General features: G+C 40.2%; 1 protein-coding gene across 2 annotated transcripts in view; it reads right to left on the bottom strand.

Annotated features, from left to right (window-relative positions):
* Positions 1-10,651: 10,651 nt before the first annotated feature.
* The window catches only part of LOC111653379 (voltage-dependent calcium channel subunit alpha-2/delta-1), a 58,039-nt gene continuing 41,670 nt past the window's right edge, over positions 10,652-27,020 (bottom strand). The window contains exons 21-39 of one of the 2 annotated variants that reach the window (XM_023403975.2): positions 26,480-26,541; positions 25,944-26,020; positions 23,226-23,286; positions 23,041-23,132; positions 21,861-21,942; positions 21,265-21,327; positions 20,550-20,653; positions 19,927-20,016; positions 19,746-19,813; positions 19,614-19,652; positions 19,350-19,421; positions 18,069-18,221; positions 17,664-17,716; positions 17,210-17,265; positions 16,919-17,048; positions 16,062-16,174; positions 15,094-15,176; positions 14,702-14,781; positions 10,652-12,974 (exon numbers count right to left, since the gene is read on the bottom strand). In XM_023403975.2, coding sequence (XP_023259743.1) covers positions 12,938-12,974; positions 14,702-14,781; positions 15,094-15,176; positions 16,062-16,174; positions 16,919-17,048; positions 17,210-17,265; positions 17,664-17,716; positions 18,069-18,221; positions 19,350-19,421; positions 19,614-19,652; positions 19,746-19,813; positions 19,927-20,016; positions 20,550-20,653; positions 21,265-21,327; positions 21,861-21,942; positions 23,041-23,132; positions 23,226-23,286; positions 25,944-26,020; positions 26,480-26,541 — 1,515 coding nt within the window. In that variant the 3' untranslated portion in view covers positions 10,652-12,937. The remainder of the gene's footprint in view (positions 12,975-14,701; positions 14,782-15,093; positions 15,177-16,061; positions 16,175-16,918; positions 17,049-17,209; positions 17,266-17,663; positions 17,717-18,068; positions 18,222-19,349; positions 19,422-19,613; positions 19,653-19,745; positions 19,814-19,926; positions 20,017-20,549; positions 20,654-21,264; positions 21,328-21,860; positions 21,943-23,040; positions 23,133-23,225; positions 23,287-25,943; positions 26,021-26,479; positions 26,542-27,020) is intronic. The other variant, XM_087173388.1, reaches the window with a different exon arrangement.

The following is a 27,020-nucleotide window of genomic DNA, read 5'->3' as shown; positions in this document are numbered from 1 at the left end:
TTCTGTGTCCACCCCTCTCTGTCACACAGCAGCATCCCACTCAGTCCTGTATTATCTTTTTTTCAATTTTTTCAATTTTTTTTAATTTCTAAGATCACCAAGCAGCACAGTGAGCAAAATGAAACAGCTATCAGCAGGCACTTGTCAGCGAGGAGCGTGTGGGCTTGTTTGTGCTACTTTCCTTCTTCCTGTGTTAGATAAGGAGTGAAGTTACTGGTCGGGAGGGAGGAGGAAAAAGACAAGACATCCCTATCCATCTCCTGAGTGTCATCTCTATTTCCAGCGATGACAGCATGAGATAGGAGACGTGACACGTAGCTGGCCTTAGCATTTTGTCTGATGCGGCAGTCACACAGCAGCACTCCTGTCCTCCAGTTACTGTGCGAGTGGGTGCACAGTAAACAGGAATCACAATAGTTATCACAGTGCAGATTGAGAGTCACTGCATCGTGGGGATTCCCAGTATTTTCTTTAAATTCACACCATGTGCGCAAAACAAAACACAGGGACAGATGGATAAATATGTAGGAGGCAGAGTCCACCTCTATCTTCTCTCTGGTTCAGTGAGTAATGCCCCTGCGGCTTCCTGAGAAGACCACAGAGTCATTCGCAATTATAAACAATCGGCCATGAGTCAGATACTTTCACTGGAGCAGAGCGCAAATCTCTGCGTCTCTCTTTCTTTTCTCTTTCTCTCTCTCTACCTTCCCTCATCTGCATACACACGCAACAAAGCCACATACGCTGTCCGTTACAGGAAAACATGCATTCAGACTCCTGCCCCCCCCCACAAAATACACATACACTCGCAGTCGCAAACACGCATGCTCACACTTAATGAGCAGCAGATGACTGGATAACCTTCACCACCAGTTTGAGCTCGCAACAAAAAGCCCTCATCACCACAATCTCATTACTGACTCTCCCAGCAAGAATCCAGTGGGTGTTTTCACTGCGTCTGAGAGCCACGGCTTCTGCTATAAGATGGAAATTAGAGAAACCCAGTAGCCCACTGCCTCGCTCACATGAGTGCCGTCACCATTCAAGACTCCTCACATCTGTGCTCGGTTATTGCCAGAAACTTCATATCTTCTTGCAGCTGGTAATGGAGGCAGGAAGTTCAGTGGGAGATGGAGATGATATGGAGAATGAATAAGTTGATACACAGAGAGTGTAGATGAAGAGCAAATTGAGAAAAATGGATTGACTGTAAGCAGGGAAGTACAATACAGAGCAGTGTGGTGAGGGCTGCTCTGTCTGAGTGCATATTTGTGGAGTGTGCGGAGTATTAATAGACTTCCTGCAGATTTGTTTGGAAGTTGCAATGTGTGCATTGTGTGTGAGTCATGTGTTGTATGCTATTATTTCCCCGTGCTTGTGTGTGTGTGTCCGTGTGTGTAAGTGCGTGTGCATGTGTGCAAGTTTTCAGCTGCAGCAAATTAGCCGGACCTCATTGTGACCTCTAATCATTCCAGCCTCTCTTCCAGACATCATCCATATGACCTTATGTACAAGGGGATGGAGTGAAGTGGAAAATGGGAAGGAGGGATGACAGGAATAAGGGACAGACGGTGTGATAGTTTGAATGAGACAGGGTGAGATAAGAAAAGTGGAAAGGGACTCCGACTGAGGAAGCGTGGGAGCACAGAGCAGAGGGGGCTCAGGTATTTCACTGTAAAGAGGAAAGAGAGACATTTAGGGCTGTGTGTGTGTCTGTGTGTGTGTTTGTGTGTGTGTGTGTGTGTGTGTGTGTGTGTGTGTGTGTGTGTGTATGTGTGTGTGTTTGTGTTGAGGTTAGTGATGACAGTGGTGTGGATAGACGCTGTAAACACAGATACTGTGTCAAGAGATCCTCCTTTAAACAAACACACACTTCCTGTTGTCAGTGCATGCGAGTGTAGTCACTGCTCGTAATTGAGATCTGCTGACAGTAACGGGCAACACAAATAAACTACACATACGGACAGTCTGTCTGTACAAACAGTTCAAAAAATATGGCATCTCAGATAAAACGTTTTCATGGCAGCCCTGTGGTCTGCCTTCAAGTCAGTTGAAGTTTAATTTGATTTTTCAGATTGTGACAGTGAAAGGAAGCTGGAGAGTGGGCAGCAGGACGGAAACGCAAAAGTGGAGTTTCAACACATCAGTTCATTATCATGCACATTAGCAGACTGAGTCACCAACACGTCCCCAAAAATAGCTTTAAAGAGGACCCTAACAGATATCAACCACTCAATATGCCATTGATTTTTCTCTCAGATAATTCACTCCCTAACAGCGAACAACTGCTTTTGTCATTGCCACTGACATATTGAAACTTACTCAATCGATCAGAGAAAGTAGAGACTGATGACTCATCGCTAAAGTGCTGAATCATTTATAGATTTAACAAAGTTGTCATGTCTGCAGTCGTGTCTTGGAAATTTCATGGGATTTCTGAGTAAAACTTGAATAATGAATATTCTGTGTCTGCACATTTTCACCTCAGACAGCAACTTTTCAAATTGACAAACTTTAACAAGATGATTCTTATGTTGAGAGATATTGAGCCTTAAGCCACACAAACCACTTCAATTCAACAGAGCATGCCCACTTCAGTGCACAGTCCCCATTCAGCCTTTTGTCTGTCCCTCCTCCTGTGTTTATGGGTGTTGATGTGAACATTTGAGACAGAACCTTGGAACAATTCATGGACAAAATGGCCTGTTGAGTTTGTATATGCACACAAACCATAACTGTTTAAATGACACATCCTTTAGCATGCTACACATGAAGCATGTCGCGCAAACACATCAACATCCCACACGCACACTATTGTGCCAGCCCTTTGACGGTAGATGTCAGTCATTCAAAAATGCACAACACTGAAACAAGCTGGAAAATACACACAAATAGGTCATGTTTACACACACAACCTATATTGTAAAGGAAGGACTATTTTCTGCTATTGTGTTGCTTTTCAGATACAAATGTTTATTTCTGAAGCAACCTTCCTGAACACCGTGGTCTACTATAATACTTGTAGTTCCCTTTGGGACCTGTTAATTAGAGCTTGAAATTTAGAACTTTTCAAAATAAAATTTGGTGCTAACCGCTCATTATGAAATGAGCTCCACTCGATCATCCAGTGTAATCACTGAAGATATGCAATACAGAGTTTATACAGTTTTTAAAATTTCAGTTGACCAAAACCTGGAATTTGGCCTCAACTGAAACTCCAAGCATGTGTAACTACAAAGAACTACTGCAACGTCGCAACATACAGCCAAGATAGGAAACCAAACACTGCCCGAGGACAAGGGGAAAGGTCTTAAAATAGTGCCTAAACCTGTGTTTCCTCATTTCTTACACATCTGCTAACAGTCAGCTTGTGTTGTCTGCTGCTCACTGCTAATTTACCCCCACATGACTCACGTAGAACTGGAGACACACAGGGGAGGGACGGTGGTCGGTAAAATTAAAGAACGCAGGGGGAAAAAAAGCTGCTCTGGGGCAGCAGGTACATTTCATCCCACATGTGTCTGTGTCAGACCTCATACGTGTAATTTACGTGTTGATGGTGAACATGGCGTAGGGCAGGCAGGACTGCATGCAGCCTGGGTCTTCAGAGCCCACCTGAGTGATTCGCCAGACACGCACACAGGTAACTTGAAGCATGAACACACACAGAAACGTGCATGGAAACATGCACACATACACACCCACACACACATACACACACACAAACCTGCTTTTGGAGACAGCTGCTAAAGTTTTACCACTCCACTCACCAAAGTGTCTCTAACCAGATGACCTTTTTTACTCCCTCTCTCTTTCTATTGATTTAACTTGTTTCGCTTTATAACTCTTTTCTTGGTGGTGTGTGTGTGTGTGTGTGTGTGTGTGTGTGTGTGTGTGTGGGACATTGAAAACAAAACAAACAAAAATCAAAAATATAAACAGATTGGTTTTCACTATTTCTATAAGAAATACTTATGAGTGTCTGTAAGTTTTGAATAATGACTTAATTAATGTTGACAAATGATTTATTAATACTTTATAAATCAGTGGAAAACCATAAGAGTAACATTTGAGTTGCCAGACTCACAAATCCCTTTAGCTGGTGTATATCCTCCTCCAGTGCAAACTCATTGGTTCATTATATAACTGCTTTGTGAACATTCAAATTTGTGACCATTGACTGAACATATACTCACTTTTTGAGAAGCAATTAAGCTACAGAGCTTTTCCAGAGGTTAACTGGTCAACTTAACTGTCGTCCTGTGGCAGGAGAAGAAAATCTTGATGAACTAAAATGAGTAAAAACAACAAAACTGTTTATGCTAGTTGTTATAAAGTACAGTATGCCAAAATTAATTTTTACAATGAAATGGATTATTACTGATGTACAAGGTATTAATAAATGATTTTTCCAATATCATCAAAATGGTTACTTATAACTTTTAAACACTTAATAATAATAATAATAAATTATCCGGTATTAGAAGCTTTACCCCACTTTGCTCTTCGTCGCTGTTTGATCAAGTTGCCTCTGTGAAGTTTCAAGTCAACAAATTTACAGTTTTCAGTTTACAACCACTGTCACTCACCAAACACACACTGTGTACCTTTGAGCTCTAACAAAAGTTTGACTACTTTTTCCTCCTTATTAAAGATAGTTTTGTTTTTTTGGTTTTTTGAATAGTTGAAAAGCTGCATTGTTTACATGTATATTTAGAAGTATGAAGTCTTATTCTTTAGGCTGTTGTTGGCACATCTATGTTTCTTACCGCCGCCAGTTATCGATAAGTGGAATAATTTGAAATCAGTGGCAGGAACGTCTTCATGCGTATGCACAGTCCCATCAACATGGGGGTCCACTAATTGCTCCAGGGCATCATCAAAACAACTTACAGTTTTAATGTCATTCACAAACATGTAAGCTATTATATAAAGTGACTGAACATATTACCTACTACTCCTAAACCTTGGTGAATGCGCATGCCAACCACAAATCTAACACCTCATGTTACCAGCTAATGCATGTTTGGCCCCGCTCTAAAGACGGAGAAAATCCACAAATCAATCCCCGATCTGGACTGTAGTGGTATGTGTCCCGTTGAGACTGTTCACCTGGACAGAGTTTTCCAGTGTCACGCCTGCCAATCACACTAAGCACACACACACACTCAGAAGCATGCACAGCATGCTTACCAACTGATAGAAGAGAGGAGAGGAGAGGAGAGGGGAAGAGAGAGAAACCAAGGTAATGAGAACAGACAAGTGTGTGGTCATGTTTAAAGCCCGTGGCATTTCCTGATAACCCGTGCCAAATGTGTGTTTGGTGTTCTTTTCTACCCTCACTTTGTCTAACACCCCCTCTCTCACTCACTCTCTCTTTCATTTTGCTAATATATTTAAAGGTTTTCTTTGGCTTACGTTGTTGGGTGGGGGTTTATAAGAACAGATGCCAAAAAGTCTGAACAATCACAGGAAAATATTTGAAGATTATTTAGAATCCTTTTCTGTGATTAACAAGTTATTTGACGCTATCAGTATTTTCCTTTTGTGGCAATCAAAACCCATTCAGAGTTCCATAATGGTTAGTAAAAACATTAAGATTTATCTACAAACACTGTTTGATCCAAGCGTGGGGAGAAGGAGTCTGCCTCATACAGGAAAACACACAGTAGATGTGCCCAAGCACTCAGTCCGGCAGCAGTCACTGACAATGCTGGAGGACTTCAGTGCACTGTTAGGGATTGGTTTAGTTTTTTTTATGGGACATCAGAGCTCCACTACAGAACCATAGTGACCCTGATGCCCCGGCCCTGCTGTGTTTTATGGTGACGGAAAACTGTGACCCCTCTGTCGCAACTTACAGGAAGTTTTTTTTATTTATTTATTTTTCATAAATAGAAAAAAACAAAACAAATGGTGCCAATTAAAAATGTTGCAGTTGATGTAAACCACATTATAGTTACCAGATTCGGGGAAGTTTATTCAGACTTGGGTTGATTGCCCCGAGAGTGTCATGACCCAGAGGCTGCTGAGAGTGTTGTGGCTAACTTTAGAGCTAATGGTAGAATCATGGTGTCATTGAGTTGCTATACTGTTCCAAAAATAGCATCTGCTGGTAAAAGTCTACGCAAATGGATATTATAATAGGCTACTATCAAAGTAATGTTAATGAACTTTGGAGGGGTTTACTAATGCTGATCCTTTCAGATCCAGTCACGGGTCAAGTTGTTGATGCAGCATCAGTCTCATGTGTCACTTCCTGCAATTAGTGGAACAAACCCAAAAAGCCACTCTCAGACCTTAACTTAACCACCAATGAGTCATACAGTTCCTGCTTTGAAGGGTTTAGACTGGGTGAAATGCTCTTCCTTGGGGAACCTAACACTAATGGTGTTTTGCAGAAATAGGTATATTGGATCAACAGTTGTATAGAACAGCTGCTGGGGCAGAATAAAAACATCAAAACAGTTTTTGCAAAAAGGGGGTTTTAGTAATGATGTTTTGAAAAATCTTCATGTCACTCAAATTAAAATGTCTCTATTGTTTCAGTTACTTTTCTGTTTGACATCACATCAATATCAGAACAACTGCATCAACAGCTTGATTGAAGTCAGACCAGAGTTTCCAAGCAGAAAGGTTTTAAACAAAATCCCTGATTTAACGCAATCATCTAAACCATTCATTTGGAATTTGGAAAGCTGTGGTTTGTTGTGCTGTAATTCAAACCAGAAGATAAAACAATAATAGAAAATCAAAAAAAAGAAAAAATGATGAGATTAGACTTTAATGTTCAACTTTGTTTTCTTTTCCATACAAATGGTTTAAAAAATCATTCAAAAAACATGGAATTGGTTTGTGTTTTGTGTCTAAGTCACATTCCATAACTATGATCCCACAGTTTGATTCTGGCTTGCAACCTTAATTGCATGTCTACCCTTGCTCTTCAACCAAGTCTCCTGTTACTTTTCACTGTCAACTATCTAATAAAGGAATAATAATAAAAGAGAGTAGAAAATGGAGAAAAAGGGCAGTTGTAGTCTGTGCTAAATTGCCTCAGTTAAGCTGTAAATATCATTATTACCCTAACCCTAACCCTAACCCTAACCCACTGAGCTCCCATATGTCAAAAATTAAATTGAAAAGTTGTCATAATTAAGAAGATTGATGCCTATAGCCAGAGCCGGCCCAAGCCTTTATGGGGCCCTAAGCAGAATTTGATTTGGCCAAAGGCGCAGGTTTGGTCTCAACATTGGTAGGGACGCAACAACCCCGCCACCCCTCCAAAACGAAGAGATTGACTTTTTAATGCTGTCAACCAAACGGTTCATTAACATATAAAGTCTGAATTTACATTCAGAAATGCCCATATGCAAATGTAATATATGTACATGTGATAAATCTACATATATGAAATACATGTACATATGAAGTAAAATCATATGTTTATACAGTATAGCCTATATATGTTGAAATTACATGTGAAACCTGATAGAAATTGGAACAATATCAAATATTGACATATATATATGATATTGGCCACCTGTTGTTCCTGATCTCGTGCTGGCGGTCCAGATGTCCACAGCACCTGATCCCCAGTTAGTGGCCTAGCCTACATCAAATCCTTTTTCAATTTTCAGTCAGCAGTTCAGCTACCTCCTGCTCCTGATCTCCTGTTGGTGGTCTGGCTGCCTCCTGATCCCCAGTCACTAGTCCAAATAACTCCTGCTTGCCCACCAGAAGGCATAAAGGCATAGAAATGTCATAGTATAGTAAGGTATAAAAAGTCATAGTATAGTAAGGCATTAAAAAATCATAATTTAATAAGGCATAAAAAAATCATAATTTAATAAGGCATAAACAGTCATAGTATAGTAAGGCACAAAAACCCATAGTGTAGCAAGGCATAAAAATCATAGTATAGTAAGTCATAAAGTCACAGTATTGTAAGGCATAAAAACATTATATGTGTAATAAGGCACAAAATGTAATAAAAACTTCATAGTATAGTAAGGTTATATAAAACATCAAAACATCATGGTATAGTGAGGTATAAAAAGGTAATAATATAGTAAGGCATAAAAAAATTAAAAAAAATGTCACAGTTTAGTAAAGCATAAAAACGTCATGGTACAGTAAGGCATAAAAACATCATAGTGTAGTGACGCATAAAAAAATTACATAGTATAGTAAGGCATAACAATGTTATCATTTAGTTAGGCATAAAAACATCATACTATAGTATGGCAAACAAAAACGTCATAGTATAGTAAGGCATGAAAATGTCATAGTATATTTAGGCATAAAATCATAGTATAGTAAGGCATAAAAAGTAATTCTATAGTTAGGCATAAAAAGTCATAGTATAGTATGGCAAAGAAAAACGTCATAGTATAGTAGGGCATAAAAAAGTAATTGTATAGTAAGCCATAAAAACATCATACTAGGAATAAAAATGCATGGTATAATAAGTTATAAAAAAGTCATAGTATATTAAGGCATAAAAAGTCATAGTATAGTAAGTCAGGAAAAAATGCCATAGTATAGTAAGGCATAAAAGTCATTCTATAGTAAGGCATAAAAATGTATAGCTATCATAATAACATGATAGTATAGTAAGGCATAAAATCATATAAGGCATAAAAAGTCATTCCATAGTAAGGCATAAAAATGTATAGTATAGTAAGTCATATTATAGTAACATGTAAGAATGTCATAGTATATTATGGCATAAAAAAATCATAGTATAGTAATGCATAAAAACGGCATATTATAGTAAGGTATAAAAATGTCATAGTATATTAAGACATAAGAGTCGCCAATTATTCTAACATGCATGTTTTGGATTGTGGGAGGAAGCTGGAGAAACTGAAGGACCCACTCAGGCAGAGGGAGAACATACAAACTCCAACCAGAAAGGGTGGAGCTTATATGTGGAGTTTGTCTCTCAGATCTTGTTCGTAATCTCCAGGCAGAACAATTGTAAAATGCAAACACCAATGTACAATAAACAAAAAATAACAATCCAATAAGTCTCAGAGCGAACAGTAAGAGAGGCTCTTGGAATGAGAGTGTGCACTGTCTCCAGATGCAGCTGTGTGTCATAGGTATGGGCGTGTGCGCCATTTGTGTCGGGTGGTGCTGCGTCAATTAAAATGTTTTTATTATTTCTTTGTTGATCATTTTTATTCTGCAATGTGTTTGAATACATATCTACAGTACATATATATATATATATATATATATATATATATATATCAAGTGCTCTTGGACACCCCCCTGGTGGCCACAGGGGTTCCTAAGCAGCCGCTTAGTTAGCTTACGCCTTGGGCCGGCCTTTCCTCAACCTACAAAAATAAGGCATTAGTCGTAAAAAAAGCTCTGAATTTTAATTTTTACAATGCAATTATTATTTTAAGTGGAGTTAAATCTCTTATTGTGGTTTTTTGATGTATGAAGTATTCAAAATAACAAATTGAAAAGAGCTGTAGAACTTGTCCCTGCTTTTTCCTGCATCTGTAACTTCTTAAACCAGGCATGTTAAAGGGTACGACCTCGTCCCCATTTACAAGAGTATCCCGTTACAACCTCCCTTCTAGATCATTGCTATGTAGCACATATACGAAGACCTCCCAGTCTGACACATCTCCAAGAAAAACAAACGTCTTTATACTCTCCACCCCAAACTGTGGCCATATTGATTCTTAGATTACCATCAGATAAACACAAATACCATCAAGTGAAGCGCACATTATGTACAACTACCCTGAACCTCTGGTGTTAGCATCTGGCTTTCCACTGCCGCTCCAGGCAGGAGATGGCAGAGCTGTCTGTGTCAATAATGTTACCAGAGGCGTCACTAAATTAAAAACATTGGGATAAGTCCTCAGGCAGAACTCAATGGGACACACTGCTGTGCTGTGTGTCATCATACATGCAGTTAATTGCTTTTAATTTGGAGGGAGCTCTGGGTGTCCCTCTCACTCTGTATCATGTGCAAAAACATGCATGTGTGTCTGTGTGAATCAGTTTGTGCTCCAGGATGGAGGTCGCGGAGCTCAGCAAACAGGAAGTAACCAGTTCATGGATTTTCTTTTAAAGAGCAATTAGGTATTCTCCTGGGAGTCCATTTCTACTGTACACTAATGTGTGTATGTACTGTATGCACTCATGTGTGAGTCCAAGTGGGTTGTAGACTGATTATATAACATAGGGACAAAAAGAACAATAGCAACTTCTTTGAAACTGCAAACATTTCCATTCATTTCCTGAACCCTCAGCAGTAAGCACATGATCTATATGAATACTTAGCTTTAAAGTGTAACTTAACAACCCCTGGAGTTCCTATTTTTGCTGATTGGTTTAATTGCTCACCTTCCTGCAGTGATGTAAAGTGTACCCCAGGGTGTGTCAGTACACAGTGACATCACTGTTGGGTGTGGTTACAGATGCAATGTAGCACATTTCTGATCACACCTATTCACTAATTACCATCACCTCTCAGTGATGCTGGATGTGGGCAGATGTGACCAAGTCCCGGAACTTTCAGAGATGGTAGTGAAACTCTGCTTTTCAGCCTGATGTCAGGTTATACCCTAATCTTATTTTTTATTATCTGATATTGTGATAAACTATCAGAATGTACAAAACTATCTTGACAATCACCCACACTTTTATTTTATACACAAACATAAACACAGACACTGTGAAATACAGATGCTTGTCCCTTTCTCAACAGCTGTCTCTCTCTGCAGGAAGGACGACATGTTTGGTCTACTCCCAGTGGAGCCAAAGCAACTGGCCAGATGTGACAGCATAAAAAGGAGCACCTCAGATCATAACAATACAACACTTTTATTGTGAATATATTATATTTGCACAATAATCAACACCATATTATAAACATTTTTCTTCCCTTTCATTTTCTCTTTTATACAGTAAATAGTATTAGTGTACAAATGTATACAAAATTTATTCAGGCTAGTCAAGTTCCACAAAAGAGTAATTCATGTACAGTATTAAAGCACAATCAGATATCGGAGGGACACGCACATGCCTGCACATAGACACGGGACCCCCGGGGTAAAACACAAGTCAACACGCGACTTTGATAGACAGGCATAACCTGACCACTCAATACCAGCAGGTCACCATGAAGGCGAGGGGGAGAGAAATCAACTTTTAATTGGTTAAAACATAAAGCATAAGACAAAAGGAAAACTAAAACACTTATGTGTGATCTTTATGACTCGTGGTAAAGTAAAGCTATGTAAAATTCCTACTGGTAGTAGTGTATTTTCAAAATTCTCTCCAGCCGGCCCTGATGCTGACCAGGGGCATATACAGTGTTCAAACACAGAACAAGCTCATCCCATGACATTGCAGCGTTTCGACACTGAGCCTTTCAGCATCTGCTTCACAGCACTTATAGAGCAACACAAAGAGGAAACAAGCATAAGGAAGAGAACGCCAAGGAGGAGAAAACAAAGAAACAGTCATTTTGATATGCTGATCTCATTCACAAGTCATCTTGGCTCCTGAGTCTGGTGATCCAGAAAGGGAACAGAAACAGGACTAATAATGAGAGATGTTGGAACGCGAGCTCAAGTCTGGTTTTCTTTTGAGCGTGGAAGAAAATGATATTCCTCTTCCATAATCAAAATCACTGGTTGTTTCTACTGTTGTCTGGGCCACATAAAGAAGAGTAATTGTAGCAGATTCAGCCCATTTCACAACACATCACTTCAAGGGCTACCCTCTCTGCTATATTGCAGCAAGCATTAGCATAGAAGCATACATGGTAAGAATACAACTCTGATGCTTTGCTTCATTCAAATAACAGACTGTTTGAGCTACTATTTAGGCACTGGGAATTTGATGCATCAAATTGAAGACAACCAAAGCTGTCAGACCAAGAACAAACATGTGAAATTGTAATATCCTACCAGAATTCAATTCCCACGAGTGCTCCCTGACCTCACTTATTCCTCAGTGAGGTGTCTATCTATCTAGCTAACATTGTAAGTTGAATACTGATGTACACCCACATCTGAGGAATCTCTTAAAATAAACTAGCCTGCAGATTCTCTGTTGTAGGTTTGTGTGTATCTGTGGTCCTTGGTACTGTGTGGAGCTTTGGTGTCAGAGTATTGGTGTTGTCTTCAGCTCTGTACTGAGCACATGCTGCTACAATACAACACCTAGCTAGTCACAAAATGCTTGTTGATTCTGGAGTACAAAAAAAGAAATAGATAAATAGATAGGTACAGTACATTTCAAAAACACTCAAACGAAAGGGATATTCTTCATACTGTAGTTGCACAGGTTGTTGAAATAAACAATCATTACAGCATAATGATTCATACGCAATAAATATAATAAGCAACAAACGATATTGACAACTACACAAATCAACGCTGTCAGTGAACATACAGTCTTTGAATGATATTTTGTTGGCATAGTGGGACAACTCTTCACCCTCCGCTAAATAAGTCAGGGAAGCAAATGAGGCAGAATTAAAGGGTTTGGTTAGCTCTTACTCTTGCACCATTGGAGAGTATTTAGTGAATATATGAGTATATCATGGAAATGAGTGCAGCTGAGCACAGTAAATGTGTCTCTATTTTTGAAAAAGATGAGTAGGAAATGAATGAGCACCCTTTGGCATTGGAAAATGGAAATGTTGATGCTGGGCTGGTCATCAAAAAAAGTCTTGTCGCAAATACTCTGCATACATCCTGGATGGTATAACTGGAATGTCTTCTGGCCTCTTCTGAAATGAGATGACGTGTGCATCAGTGTGGGTAAGTGTATGAATGTATGTATGTGTGTGTGTGTGTGTGTGTGTGTGTGTGTGTATGTAGGGGTCATGAGTGTTGTAAAGATGTGATGAGCCACAGCAGCAGCAGTTGGAGTCCGAGCATTGGCCAAAGACACGGGCTTAGGCAGGTCCCTCCTCCACAATCAGAATCATCCTCCTGTTGGACAAATCACGTAAGTCAATACATTGGATAAGATTCTCCTGCATCCAATAGCTCTACTACAACTACACTGCGACTACAAAGCCAACAACATCACTACTTCTTCTATGAAGCAGTTCAAGATCATTTTATAACTTATTCTATTATATCCTACTGTATTGTATCACACACATAAGCCTCCCTGTCACATTAATGGCACAGTTCGGCATTTTAGGGAAATAGAGTTAGAGCCAGGACATTGTCTATTTAGTTTAGCATAAAGACTCTCTGCTAGAAAGCAACAAGCATATTTTCCAAAATTAACTCTTCATTTAAATGCTCTTTTGCAGTAATAGAGGTGTTCAAGCCCTCATTTCGCTATTTGTTCATGTGTATGTTTGAACATACACCTGGCTATGGCTGTGTGAGGCTGTTCTGTATTTGATGGGAGTATTCAGGATATCCGTGCATGCCAAAGGCCTAGGAGAGAGAGGTGGGAGTCTTCTGTGCTCAAAGGGCAAGAAAGCCATGTGAAGCTTCCTCTGTTTACCCCAGTGACAAAATGGACCGGCCTGGACACAGACTGTCTTCCTATGAGGAGCTGAGCCAAAAGTAATGGGACAGATGGAAAGCGAAAAAGGGACGCAGCCTACTTTTACTCTGTTCATCTACTTCCTGAGCTATTCCTACCCTTCCCTTTGCTTCCTAGCACAGCCTCCGCACAATGTAAACACACAGGCACATGAATTAGTGGCCTGTTATGTGTGTGATCTACGCCTTCACAACACAATGAAAGGCTGAGTTCACAAAGATATGGGAAATATTTTTTCAAAATATTTAGACGTCTTATAAACTCTTCAAAGTTGGGTGGTGATGCAATGATCTCACACACGTTTATCCTTTGTTTTACTGATTTAGCCACGAGTTTCCATTAGATTTTTTCAAGGGAATCGACATCAGTTCATTTTCTACTTTATCTGGTCTTAATGTTACATCGCAATCCCTGAAACTCTAAAATACTTCCGCATTTAAGGCAAAACATATCCGAATGTGCTTTTATATTCCTGAAATATGTTTGTTTGACACAGCATTTAAGAGATGAATAAAACAGTGATGGCTGCAGATATATTTATACATAGTTTTGTGCTGCTATTATCGAGTGGTGGTGGTGTGCTATGATTATATCGATTTAACACGTTTAACTGCCAAGATTCAATCTGCTCTCCATCTGTCAGGGTAAAAAGAAAAAACAACATGCCAATAGAATAAAAGACGTAGCATCATGTTAGGGACATAAACATGTAACAAAGAAATCAATCCAAACCATTTGTTATTACAGTGTGTTATTTACTTATTATGGTGGGCCATTTCCTTCTCGAATTATTTTAATGTGTATGAAAAAAATACAAAAGGGTAAATGCCACATAAATTATATAAACATATGTAAGTAATGTGTAAATGTAAGTAAATATCTATGTGTATGTGAGAGTTATTCAAGTGGATAAGCCTGAGTCCATGTTACTGGGATGGGTTAGGTTAAATGGGTAATAACCCAGATATTACCTTGCAAATATTACATAACAAATATAAATAAATAAATATTAAATTTACATGACATCAAACCAGCTGTGAGGATTGACTTGTCACTGTAATGCCTGATTTGCCCCTGCCAGGCACAATGTAACTGTGTAAGGTCTGTGTTTAGTGTCAGGGCAGTGAGGAGTGAAGCTTTTAGAGACACCAACCCAGAACTCAGGAGCAGAAACAAGAAGAGCGGTGTTGAGCTCAGTGCAGAACCTCTGCTGATTGGGCACAAGGGCTCATCCTACCAGAGAAGAGCAGTAGCCATTGGGATGCATAATCATAAAACAAGAATGACAGGTGATGAGTGAAAAGATCATATAAAGCAACGGAAATAAAGACAAACTAGTGATGAAAATAAATAAATTAAATGAATAAATCAAGTGTGGATCAGAGTGGAAGAGCAGGCAGCCGACACTGCTTTGAATCTATGCAGAAAGCCCAATGCTGATTAAAACCAGACAGAAATTGACAGAGGCCAACTGCAAAACCTCACTAATAACGCTGTTTCCAGCAATACTCTCTGCACAGCGGCACATGTGTGGTTGTTTCTTACGTCTTCATTGTTGTCAAAACACACGTCCGGCCCTTTGCGGTATCTGGGGTTCTGAGCCAGCTCGCATGGATCTGGACCTTCAGCTGAACACAGACTCTCAGGAAAATGTACAATCAGCAGTGCACATTTAACACTTTTAACAACAACAGTTAAATGATGTTCTGTCTGTTAACCTCCCTGCCAGAAAGTCTTATGAAGTTCCAACTCATCAGCCTTGGCTAAAAATACCCTGATGTATTGTTATTATTATTATTTTTTTCTTCATATATTTGCTGAACTTCTATTAACACACAAAAGATTAACATAAACTTTAAAAGGGCAGTCATAGAAATCATTAGACATGCTACTTTATGTGGTCAAGCAGTATAAAGCTTAAGACATGTCATATGTGTTTATATGCACACTAAATATATATATATATATATATATATATATATATATTTAGCGTGCTAAAGCGGCATATGGATGTATTGTATGTAAGTCAGGGGTTTATGTGTATTGAGTGGTGTCATTATTAGCAACTGGAGACCCCTGTTGTGACATCATTGCAACCTCTGATGATGACACCTTTACTGTTACACCAGCAGGAAGCTACATTCAAGGCACATCTGTCAAACAGATATCCTGAATATATACACACACATACACACACACACACATTGCACATACACACAAACACACCCCTGCTCTTAACCTTAATTCATCCTGATGGCAGCATGCAGCCCAGATGAATTTGAACAAAGAAATGTAATCTGGGAGTAACTCGAGACTGGCTTTCATATGCCGTGCATCTGGTTTACTGTTCACCCGTGAACATTCAGGAGGGACCTACTGCAAACTCCTTAGGTGTGTGTCCTTGTATTGAGAGTTAAAAGCGCTGCTGTCATACGAGTGATGGATGGAGGGCTGGAGAGTAAAAAGGAAGTGTAACTCTGTGTTCGATTTTTACGAGTTGAGTGAAAGGATACAGGGTTGTTCAGCCTGTCGTAGCGGTCTGGGGTCACACGACAAACACGTTGCCTTGGCATCAGTGATCAGGAACACCAGGTTGGTGTTAGGCAGCTTCTCGGCACGATACATCCTAGAGAGCCAAACACACATTTAGTCTGTATTCATACAGTAATACACCTGTGCTGCAAGGGTATCATGCAGCTCTAGTTGACATGCAATAATAAATCCCCTTACAGTAGACTGCATTTACATATAGAGTACACAGTGTAGCCTGCACACGCATGCAGGTATGTGTGCAGATGTGCACATATATACACATCCATACCTCTTCCCTCCTTCTGGGATTGGCTTTTTATGGTGGTCATGAAAGTTTCTGTGTCTGCAGTCGTTAACATTGGGGAGTAAAACACCAGACACGTGGGACTCATAATACCCAGTAATTACAGCCATATTTAACCCCCTCAGACAGCCCAAATTGACACAAAAGGAGGTTAGAGCAAAGCAAATGTGCAGTGGTCCGTGAATGTGTGTATTTGTGAGTTTGAAGTACAGCCAGAGCGAGAAGGAAGAAAAACAGATAAAAGGGCTTTTGTGCTTCCCTCTGTAATTCCGGTCACTGACAGATCAAGGTAATCTGTGTCTGATCAGAACTCATCAGAAAACAGCTGCCTGATTTCAGGCTGGAAAACAGAAGAGGCCAGGAAACTAACACTATTCTGGAGCCATCCCCACAGACCATTAAACAGAAGGATGTCCAGGAAGAAGATACAGTAAGGGGTGGAAAATCTTTAATAACACAACCCATTTCCGATATGAATAGGGAAAACCACTGATATGAGAGCGTATACTGCACATGAAGAAAATGTGCACATACCTGGAACAGTTTCCACAGTCCAGGACACCTGAGTAGGATCTTTCATCATTGTCAAAGAAGTACTGAGTCTGCTCTGTGATACAGCTCTCCTTAAACATGGCATCTGGTATGTCTTCATCTGCTGACTCCACTGAAAATATGAGACAGGTTTAATAAAGAAAAATACAGGAGAGGATTAGTGAGAACGTGGTGGGATTAACATTGAAAAGAGATGGGTAGCCAAATACTGTTGTCTTATCTAAATAAAGCTGACGGTTACATTTTTACACAGTCACAGCTTTTATTGCTCACCTGCCTCTAGAAGGTTTGGGAACATGAGACCAAAGAAGAGCTGCTGGAGTATTGACCTAGACACAGAGAATGAAAAGCAAAAACCCACAATGAGTCATGTATGAGTCAATAGACCATCTTTAACTTATTTACGTTGAGCATCCAAACACTTTTTAATAAAAACCTAGAGGCTGGAGTCACTGGTGATGTAAATGTCATGGGAAGTATCAGTCATTCTATTCCAAAAGCTGGTTATATTGCAGTTGGAAAGTCATGCAGGTGGTGATGCAGTATAATGTTGTGTAACTGCCCTTGTCCCACAATGACCCAGCCAGCTTCATCCTTCAACAGCATACAAGCCCACTCCCTAACAAACTCCTACCCTACACTACAAATGTGCTCCCACTCTAAAACACACACACAAACACAAAACGTGACAGAGACAAGACACAGGTTCACAACACTGCTCACTCACCAGGCAGCACTGGAGGCCCACCAGCCAATACTGAGCAAGTCTGCAATGGTAGGCTGGAGAGAGACAGGAAAAGAAAGTCCAAATGTGAATTCCAAAATAAAGCAGGTAGGGATGGAAAAAAAACAATCACATCAGTCATGAATCGTGATTTTGACCGTTTTATGTTACTATTATGAATCCAGAAATCTAAAACAAGTGTGATACAGAATCACAATGTTACAAACTAGAATAATCAAGAATTAATAGTTTTGTATGAACAGTTCTTTTGCCCTACCAGTATGCAGAATAAAGGCTGGGGTACTCTCAGTGCATAAATGTGTAAACTTATGTGAGTGTGTGAGAGAGAGAGAGAGAGAGAGAGAGAGAGACTGCTGAATGACAAGCTTGTATGAGTCAGTATCTAACCACAAAGACGGAGCGGGGTCCTGCCGCAGCCTTGCTGTCTTTCTCTGGGTCACAGACAGACTGGTAGTCATAGGTCTTGTTGAAGGAGTACAGGGAGGTGTTGACTAGGTTGATCATCAGCACCGGATCCACCTCGCCAAAGAACTGACCTATCTACATGAGTTCACATGTGCACAAAAAACAAAATCGGTCAGTAAAGGCAATGTAAAAAAAAAAAAAAAAAAGAATACAGCTCTGTGCTATTTTCCTCTGACAATCACCAAAGCACACAGAAAATCTGTATCTACAAGCCAATCAGGATGAGCCCATTCAATTGTTTTCGACAACCAGTCACGCTTATGTCATGGAGTGAGCCTCTGCCATTCCCTTTCACCCACGGATCAAGCAAGTTGGGTGGAGCGGTGTGCTCCAGTGTCACCCGTTACATGTGTTGATGTTATGTTGTTTGCACAGAGCAGGAGGAGGATGAGCAATCTGCTGTTTGTGGCAGCCTTTATAGGGATGAATTAGCATATTCTAACTGGTTGAGCATAAAGTTTGTAAAAATGTGGCTGTGATAATTGAACTACATACAGTAAGTGTTGTTCTACAATGAACCACAGTCAGCCAAAAATTCTACACGATCCCAACGGACACCAAATATATCACGAGTTGTGAAAACAAGATAGGAGGTTGCCTATTCAAAAGCTTGAATAACATAAAATGTATGTATGCCAGACCATGTGATGGTTCGAATGGACCGAAGAAAGCAGACGTCCTGTCTTGACTTGACATGAAATGTTGCAAGACTCACTGTATATTCTACCACTGACACACAGGGGATCTATAGCAGCCTGAGAGAGCCGAGCTGACTTCTTGGAAACACAGGGGACTCACTTCACTGCAGCTTCCTTGACTGACTAAAACCCATCAGAACCTCCCCTTTGATCCTCCTCCAGTGGTTAGTGCTTTACTTTACTGGAGAAATGGATGTCCTGCTGTGCTACAGGAGCTTTCAAACAGTTCTGAGCTAACAGGCCATTCTCATAAGCTTAGCTGAGTCATAAGACCTTTATTTGACCTCTATATGAGATTGATGGATTCCCGTGACAAAGGTAAGAGAAGCCAGAGGTAGAGAAAAGTATGAAATATGAATGCGCAATATGAAAGTCTTGATTATGACTGACTTAATTTTTTATTGCCTGATGATTTATTCATTACTGATAATATGAAGATAGACGACAGATGATTGATGCATACATGGCTGTGATGAGGTAAAGCGAATGGTTGTTGGTAGCTCACCTGGGTGATATACTCTTCCTGATTGGACATGAGAAGAAATCCTCCATCATCCAGGATCACACAATCCACATGCTGCAGGGTGAAAAAATAGAACGACTGTTTAAAAATGCAATAAATCCAAGTGGTAATAATGTGGAAGTTGAAAATCATCTGCCATTAGGGCAAAAAGAGATAATAATCAAGCTTAAATATGTAATTACATTGCAGGCAATGGTCTTATCATAATGGTTTTCTCCTGTAAGGTAATATAATCAAGGCTGTTACCTTATCATTCCTCAGACAGCCACAGATCTCATCCTTGCACTAAAAGTGAGCCGAAGAAGAAATTAATACCGCACATCAATAGCCGAAGGTGTCAGAGAGAGTTTATACAAATAAATGTTTAAAACAACTTACATTCAGTTTCAGAGTGGCATTCATGAAAGTGTTCATCCAGTACGAGATATTGAGTTTCACTCCCACCACTACAGAACAAACCACAAAACAGGCAGAGGTAGAACTCTGATGAATAGCAATTGAATCTTTTCATTTGCGTTGCATGACAAGACACAATCAATCTGTCATTAGCAAGACTGACCTGCTGGTTTGAGTGTGACTTTGTCAATTGTGAGGTCCACTGCTTTGCTCACTAGAATACCTGACTCAGAAACAGGCTCCTTGCACTCTGCTGCAGTTGAGAAAGGGATACACAAGGGAAGAGAAACAGTAATCATGGCAATCTTGCTGAAATCATGTTGAAAAGTACATGGAGAGAATGTGAACCACAGTCTAAATGGGAATAATCACAATCCATTGTGGGAAATTCCACGCATATTTAGCTGCTTGTAATTCATGCCAGTGGAGTGTAGCCTGCAAAGCCAGTACATGTGTTAATCCAGTCAAGTGTAGCTATAAGCACCGCAACATTACACTGACATTTGCCTGTCCTGGTGTGTGTTAGAGAGATCAGTGGAGATAACAGGAAGTGTATAGGGCAGGAGGGAGGGGAGGGTGGGGATGAGCGCTGAAAGACACAGTGGGAAGAGGAGAAGGATAAAGAGAGTGATATCAGAGGCCTGAGAGTGTGATCTTTGCCAGTAGGGTTGGGATGACGTCCAAAGGCAGAGAGCAGGATAGGCTCGGTGCCAGACCACACTGAAGATCCCCGTGCACAGAAATGTGTGCACACATACACACATGTGACCCTTTCAAAAAACTTACTGTTGAAAGACGGAGCTGTGAAAATATAAATTTCATTGTCCAGGGTCCTCTTGTAGAAGCTGGACTCATATGTCTCCGGATTCTCAGTCCACTCTTCCCCGGCGCTGAAAACATTAATATAGTCAGTCACGTAATATTACATATGGACAATCATGAGCATAAAACACAGAGTGAGTGTGTTTGATCTATCTGAACAATTTATATTTTAATCTGCAGCCAAATGTTAGTCATCGAAATGAGAGTCACACCCAATGGAGCTGATATATGACGAGGGCATGATCCAGTAAAAGCAATAACTGATTGTATTTCATGTTTTATAGTCAGGAGGAATATACATTAATCTACAGTTGGAATGTTATATCCTGACAAAGTGGAACCCCTAAATGTAGTTCAGACAAAAGTAGCAGTAGGAAATTGAGGAAAATGAGCCACATTTGGCTGCTGGGTCTGTGGCTTTGACCCATGTCCTGTACTGATCTGGCAAGCTCTGGGAGTTCAGCTGAAAGTGTCTAATCCTCCATGTTCTGGAAAATAACCCAGTGGAGCAGGTGAATAAAGCAGCCAAAGGCGCTCAACCTAAGAGTATCATAGTCTGTATCCATTTCCATCTCACACATTTACACCACTGCATATTTGGGCAAAGCTTGCTGTGTGCTGTTTCACAACCCAAGAGCTAATGCTAGAAGTGAAACTGAGAAGAACAAGGGGAGAGTACCTTCTGGGGTAGACTCTTGTGATTCCTCCATCTGTGGCTACAAACCTGGCCACTATCCCATCCCTGAGAACATGGAAACCAACAGCCAATCACACATCAAAGTCAATCACGCTCATGATTATAGGGAGAAGTGTTTGTGAACTGTGAAACCGAGCTGCAGACACGACACAAATTGTTTTATGCACAGAATCACTTGTCTCTATACAGTATGTCCCTAATGTTAAACAGATACCCTGCAGTGTGTGCGAGTGTGTGTTCACATTATTTCAGACAAGTTGGCATACCATGAAAGGAAACACACTGATGTAATTATTTTATTTTCTTCGTAAAACAGCATGTCTTGGCAGAGCTCAGTATGGTTTGCTGTGATATGCATTTTGTGCTTTGCTTTCATCATGTTTCACTAGTTAGATCTGATCAATTCACCCAGAGTAGAAAAGAAAGAAAGAAAGGAGACTCTTGCTCAATCAGTAAATTGTGCATGAAATAAACGTTTGTATGGTAGAACAAGTACGGTTAAATAGCACAGAGTAAAGGAGAAGGTTATGTTTTTGCATTGCGTGAGGCAGAGAAGAGCAGAGAGGTTTGGCACTCACACTGCCTGATCGTTCCAAAGTTTAACCAGTTCAGCTGTCAGACCTGCATCCAGGATCAGTCGACTCACAAGGGACACATTACCTTAAAGACAAGATACATTTTACACATTGCAGACATTACAACACCACAATAACAGTGCTTCACATGAAAATATGGTAATGGAAGCAATGGCAGCCTATTGTTTACAAATCTGGGCACGGCAAAATGGATAAGCTATGCACAAGAATTGGTGCCACTGAGCAATGCACGTAGCCCAGCAGTAAAGGAAGACCAGTGATTAAGTTTATGAAGGTGAAAGTCAGGGGCTGAAAAAGAGCAGGTGTGTTCAGCCAAATCTTCTTCCTGAATAAATAAGGGGGAAAAAATGGATCTCATGGCACATGTCAGGAAATAATTGAGCCAGGAGACATGCTTTTGTAGTTCCTCTCAGAGTGATCATTAGACATTAGGAGGTACTTTGTGAAGGATTGGCTGTTGTAGCTATAAGAGGGAGGCAAGTATTGAGTTTAAAAGCTATTGTCAAGAAAGGTACTTTTCTAAAAAGGAATCATGGGAGCACATTTTGTTCAAAGTATGTGCACAGCTTCAACACAACCTCTCGAGTGTTGCTTTGAATCATGTCCATAACTTTTGATGAAGACTCAACATGCTGCACAAATAGCAGCAGGAAGAGCATTAATGCCTCAGGATATGACTTGACCTTGGGTTAAAATGGATCAAGGATACCTTGATCCATTAGCTGGATGATGGCGGTAAACCATACTAGGGGTGAGATCCATTAGATGATGACAAACCAAACATTGTGAGTCACTGTGTAGCATGACAGCATCACGCTTCTAGGAAACTCAGTCGGTCTGGCTGATGTCACAGTGCTTAGATCATACTAATCCAATGACCAAAGTCATGCTCTGACCTTCAGATGTTGACCATTGTGAGGACAGGAGAATGGAAAACTCCATCATGGGAAACAATAAACCATACCATGCATGTATACTGTACATACTCACAAACTTCCACTCTTATTTCTGCACACATCAGAATGCAACATACTGAATATTGATTTGGGTGAAACTGTGTGGGTTAGTGGTCTTACAATACTCGTATGAACGCATACAGTGCAGAAAAACTTGACATTACAACCCGTGCAAGTGCGTCAAGTGAAAGAGATGCATGACTCACATGCATCTGGAGTGTTCCTATCAATGTACTGGTTGAAGTCGAGAAGAAACTGGGTGTTGTTGAGTGACAACTTCAGTTCTTTGCAGTACCCCCTGAAGAAACATTATTGATCAGTTTCAATCTGGGCCCCTTGTTTGTTCCTGTATCGTGACAGTGGTTTGTGCAGCAGCGTGGGGATCACTCACCTTGGAGCGATATAGGTGTAACCAAACTCATCAAACTTGTCCAGCTGTATGGTCTCCATAGCTTTTGAAAACAGAAAAAAAAAGAAAACCTGGTTCAGGCTCATAACTGACAAAATTGTGATGCATTCTGCGATATATTATCACAATAGGCAGATTAAGAGCAATAAAGTGTGACTCTTATTGATGAAATTATGAAAATACACTGCTATTTGTGCTGTGGATGGTCGTATCAAATTATAAAAAATGCTAGTGTGTGATACATGGACAAGGTAGTGCACATACACAAGCTAAAATGCCCCAACACATACGCATAGACACACACACACACGCGCGCACGCACAGACACATAAAATATTGGACAGATATGAGGTGATGGATTAAGGTAGAGAGTGTTGAGGCAATGGGGAGACATAAGAGAATAAGTGACTGAGAAATACTTGCCTTCTTGCCCTGTTGTGACCCCAGGGAGAAAGAAATGAGGGGAGAAGGAAGTAGGGAAGACAAAGGGTGATAAAAATTCATTCATCATCTGACAAATGATGTCATACCTTGGAAAAATATGCTGGAATTTGTGAATATTTCCCACAGCAGGTAATAAGGTACTATTCTGCAGTGGATCTAATAGACAAAGTTGAAATATAAAGTATATATAAAGTAGGAGTGCATTTTTTAGAAACACAGAACATGAAATGATCAGAAAGGGACTACAGCATGGGCATGCAAGGAAGCAACGTGTAAACACACAGTAGTAATAAAGAAAATTTCTTCTACTCTATGCGTTGTCTGCCCTGGCTCTGGATTTCATCTCAAATGCAGTCTGGTAATTCTTATCTCATAAATGACTTGACAGGCATCGATGGCCATCATTCACTAGTCTCTTAAAATGAAGACATTTTGGACATTGGCTTTAAAATATATTGAGTCGTGTGGTGCAGTCTGCAAAAACAATTACTGAGCACTGAGTGTCCTCGGGGTCATGGAAATCTGGTGCAGGATGAAACAATGTCCTTCACATAAAACGTAACAGGCAGATTCATTGTCCTTCTGTCACTATAGACTAGGCAGGGTGTCTCTTTTGTGCAATTGCTTTCCACACCATACACTCCTTCTCTTCTTTCTCACTCATTCTCCGTCACCATCTCTTCAGCCCAAGTATTAGGTCATTTATTCAACAAATACAACATTCCTGCTAAATGGATAAAAAAAAAAAATAAAAAAAAAATCAAAGTTCATCTATCACACCCTTGGCTTGGGAACGTCCCTAATGTATTAGGAGGACAGGTGGCTGCAGGAACCACCTACTGCAGGAAAGTGGTAAGATGGATCGAGGTATTGGTGGTCTGGCTCCAGTATGAAACTCTATATGGCTGCACAGAGAACTTTAGAGTCCCAGACTCCCTATCGGAGTAGTCTGTGGCAGCAAGGCATGGTGTGTTACTTTCTTTAACAGGCCTGTAAACGTTCTGACAGCCTTTATGGCACAGCGACAGACTCGTTATGGCAGAGAGGGAGTGATACAGAGGCCGAAACACTCAGTCAAAATCTCATCTGTTGGAATAACTGTGCCATTAGGAGTTTATGCTTTGTGGCGCCACATCAAAGTTATGAAAAATCTTCTAAAGCCAGATGGTTATGTGCTGAATCCTGTGTTTTTTTAATTACATCCCTTGGTTGAAGCGTTCATCCACCCATGTTTCTATAAAGTCATTATAAGCAATCATACTCTACTAAATATTGTGAGAAATATAACCGTGCAAACATGTAAACAACAAACATGTTCATGCTGTGGAGGAGCATCAGACAGAGGACACAGAACAGTGAGTACTTGCCCCAAGTAGAAGCTGTAAAATTCCAGCGTAGAGGCGGGAGAGGAGGGAATAAGTTGCATGAGAAAATGCTAAGAATTATACAGAGAGTGACAGCTGCATGTATAGCAAGGCATATACAAGGAAATATTAGTTATCTTCTGAGCTGTGAGGAGAAGCAGCCAGAGTGTATCATACAGTGAGACAGCCTTGAGAGCACAGAGCAAAGAAATGAGCTGAAGAAAAAGAAAAAGGAGGGAGTGAAGAGGGATGCTGGGAGGAATAAAGAAAACGAGGTGAGGACAGGTTTACAGATTAGATAGAGAGAGAGAAAAAAACAGAAGGATGGACAGAAAAAAAAATCCAGAGTTAAATACGTCTACTTTGGATATAAATGCAGTAAGGACACAGACGTATAGAGATAGAATTAAGCGCTGAAATATACTGAAAAGGGTGTAGAAGAGTGTAAAAGAAGAAAAAAAGTTTGGTACTGTAGGAGAGGCGATAATGAGCAGGGAGAGGAGTTGAGGGAGGGTTTGTCTTCTTCTTAGCCAGAAGGAGGGCCAGACGAGGGGAAAGAAGGAGAGAAGAGCAAAATGTAGACAAGATCAAAAGAGCCAGTGCTCAGGGCTGGGTGTGGGAGAGGGAAAGCATGTGGATGAGTGTGTGTGGGAGTGCAGGGCGACTGACCAGTGGGTTATACTACAAAAGGAAAGCACCGTGGGGATCTGCTGATCTGAACAGCAAATACAAAGGAGTGGTTGTGGTTCCAGTGAGGAGCGAGTAATACAAAGCAAAGCGAGATACTCAAGAGTACGACCCAAAGAAAGTATGCATGGGAGTTGTGAGACACATTTAAATCTCACTGATTTGTTTGTGCACCATTTATCACGAGGGTGTATGCTATACTCACACATCGCTTGTTTCATGTCATCCCCCAGTTTAGCTTGAATGAAGTGTTCACTGTATTTAGGCAGAACAAGAGCCAGGCTGCGGAGAAGGCAATCACAGTCAGAGTGATGATGATGATGATGATGATAGAAATTTGTGGCTGCAAGTCATCTGAGTCAATAATTTGTTTTGGAAAACTCAAACTCAGCTAAGTCCTGAATCAAAGGTCGATCAAAGCATTCAGTGTTTTCCAAAATGTTGAGTGAAGCACTTTTTAAAAAGCTTTAGTTGCATGTGATTAAAGGGAATTTCTATCAGTCAAAAGAAAAAAGATACACAACTGAAGTCTATGAGTGAAATGCAAAACATAATCTCTCACAGTACCCAAGCAGAGCCTGATGTTAGAAACAAGAGAGTGACCCCTGTTGGCTTAAATTGTGTCCTCCATCAAGTGGAGCACTCTTCAGTATTTAGTGGCAGTGAATAGTCTTCAGTGACAGAAGTGGAGGCTTAATGAACCACTAAAATAATATTTAATTTTTGAGATGGCTTGCTCACCTGTAATCTGTTCCATTGACTGGTGCCCACGTGTAGGTCCTCACTCCTCTATCTATGTACCTCTGCCAGAGATAATACACACAACAACCGGCATTTAAAACTGCTTTGTAATTTAAGTGGAAGTATTTGTATTATTTAGTGTTCAGAAAACAACCCAGGACAGAAGCTGTATTTATTTTAAATGGTAAAAATATGTGAAAATCCTGATAAAATTAGATTATAATGAAACAATTTTCAGCTCAAACTGTAGTTTATAAATACTCTTGAAGGAAGTCTGGTTCATAATCAGCAGCTCATTTTTGTTTTCTCTCTGTTCCTCTTCCCTCTGTATTAGTTAATGGGCACTCTAAACTATCTTCACTGCAAGAGGAGCTTAATTACTACAAACAGCAGTGAACCATGTCTTGTAGCGGGGAACATGACAAGTTTAAATTAAACGTGAAGAAACAAAAATTGCAAGTGGAAAGCAGAGCGTTAAAATGTAACAGTTTAAGAGACAAATGTCAGATAATAAATACTACACAATAAGCTGATAAATTGG

This window comes from Seriola lalandi, unplaced genomic scaffold (genome assembly GCF_002814215.2).
Source record: "Seriola lalandi dorsalis isolate HSWRI2012SDOR001 ecotype SW California unplaced genomic scaffold, Sedor1 jcf7180002054188, whole genome shotgun sequence".
Lineage (NCBI taxonomy): Eukaryota > Metazoa > Chordata > Actinopteri > Carangiformes > Carangidae > Seriola > Seriola lalandi.
Note: the sequence above shows the minus strand (reverse complement) of the source record. Positions and strands in the feature narration are given on the sequence as shown.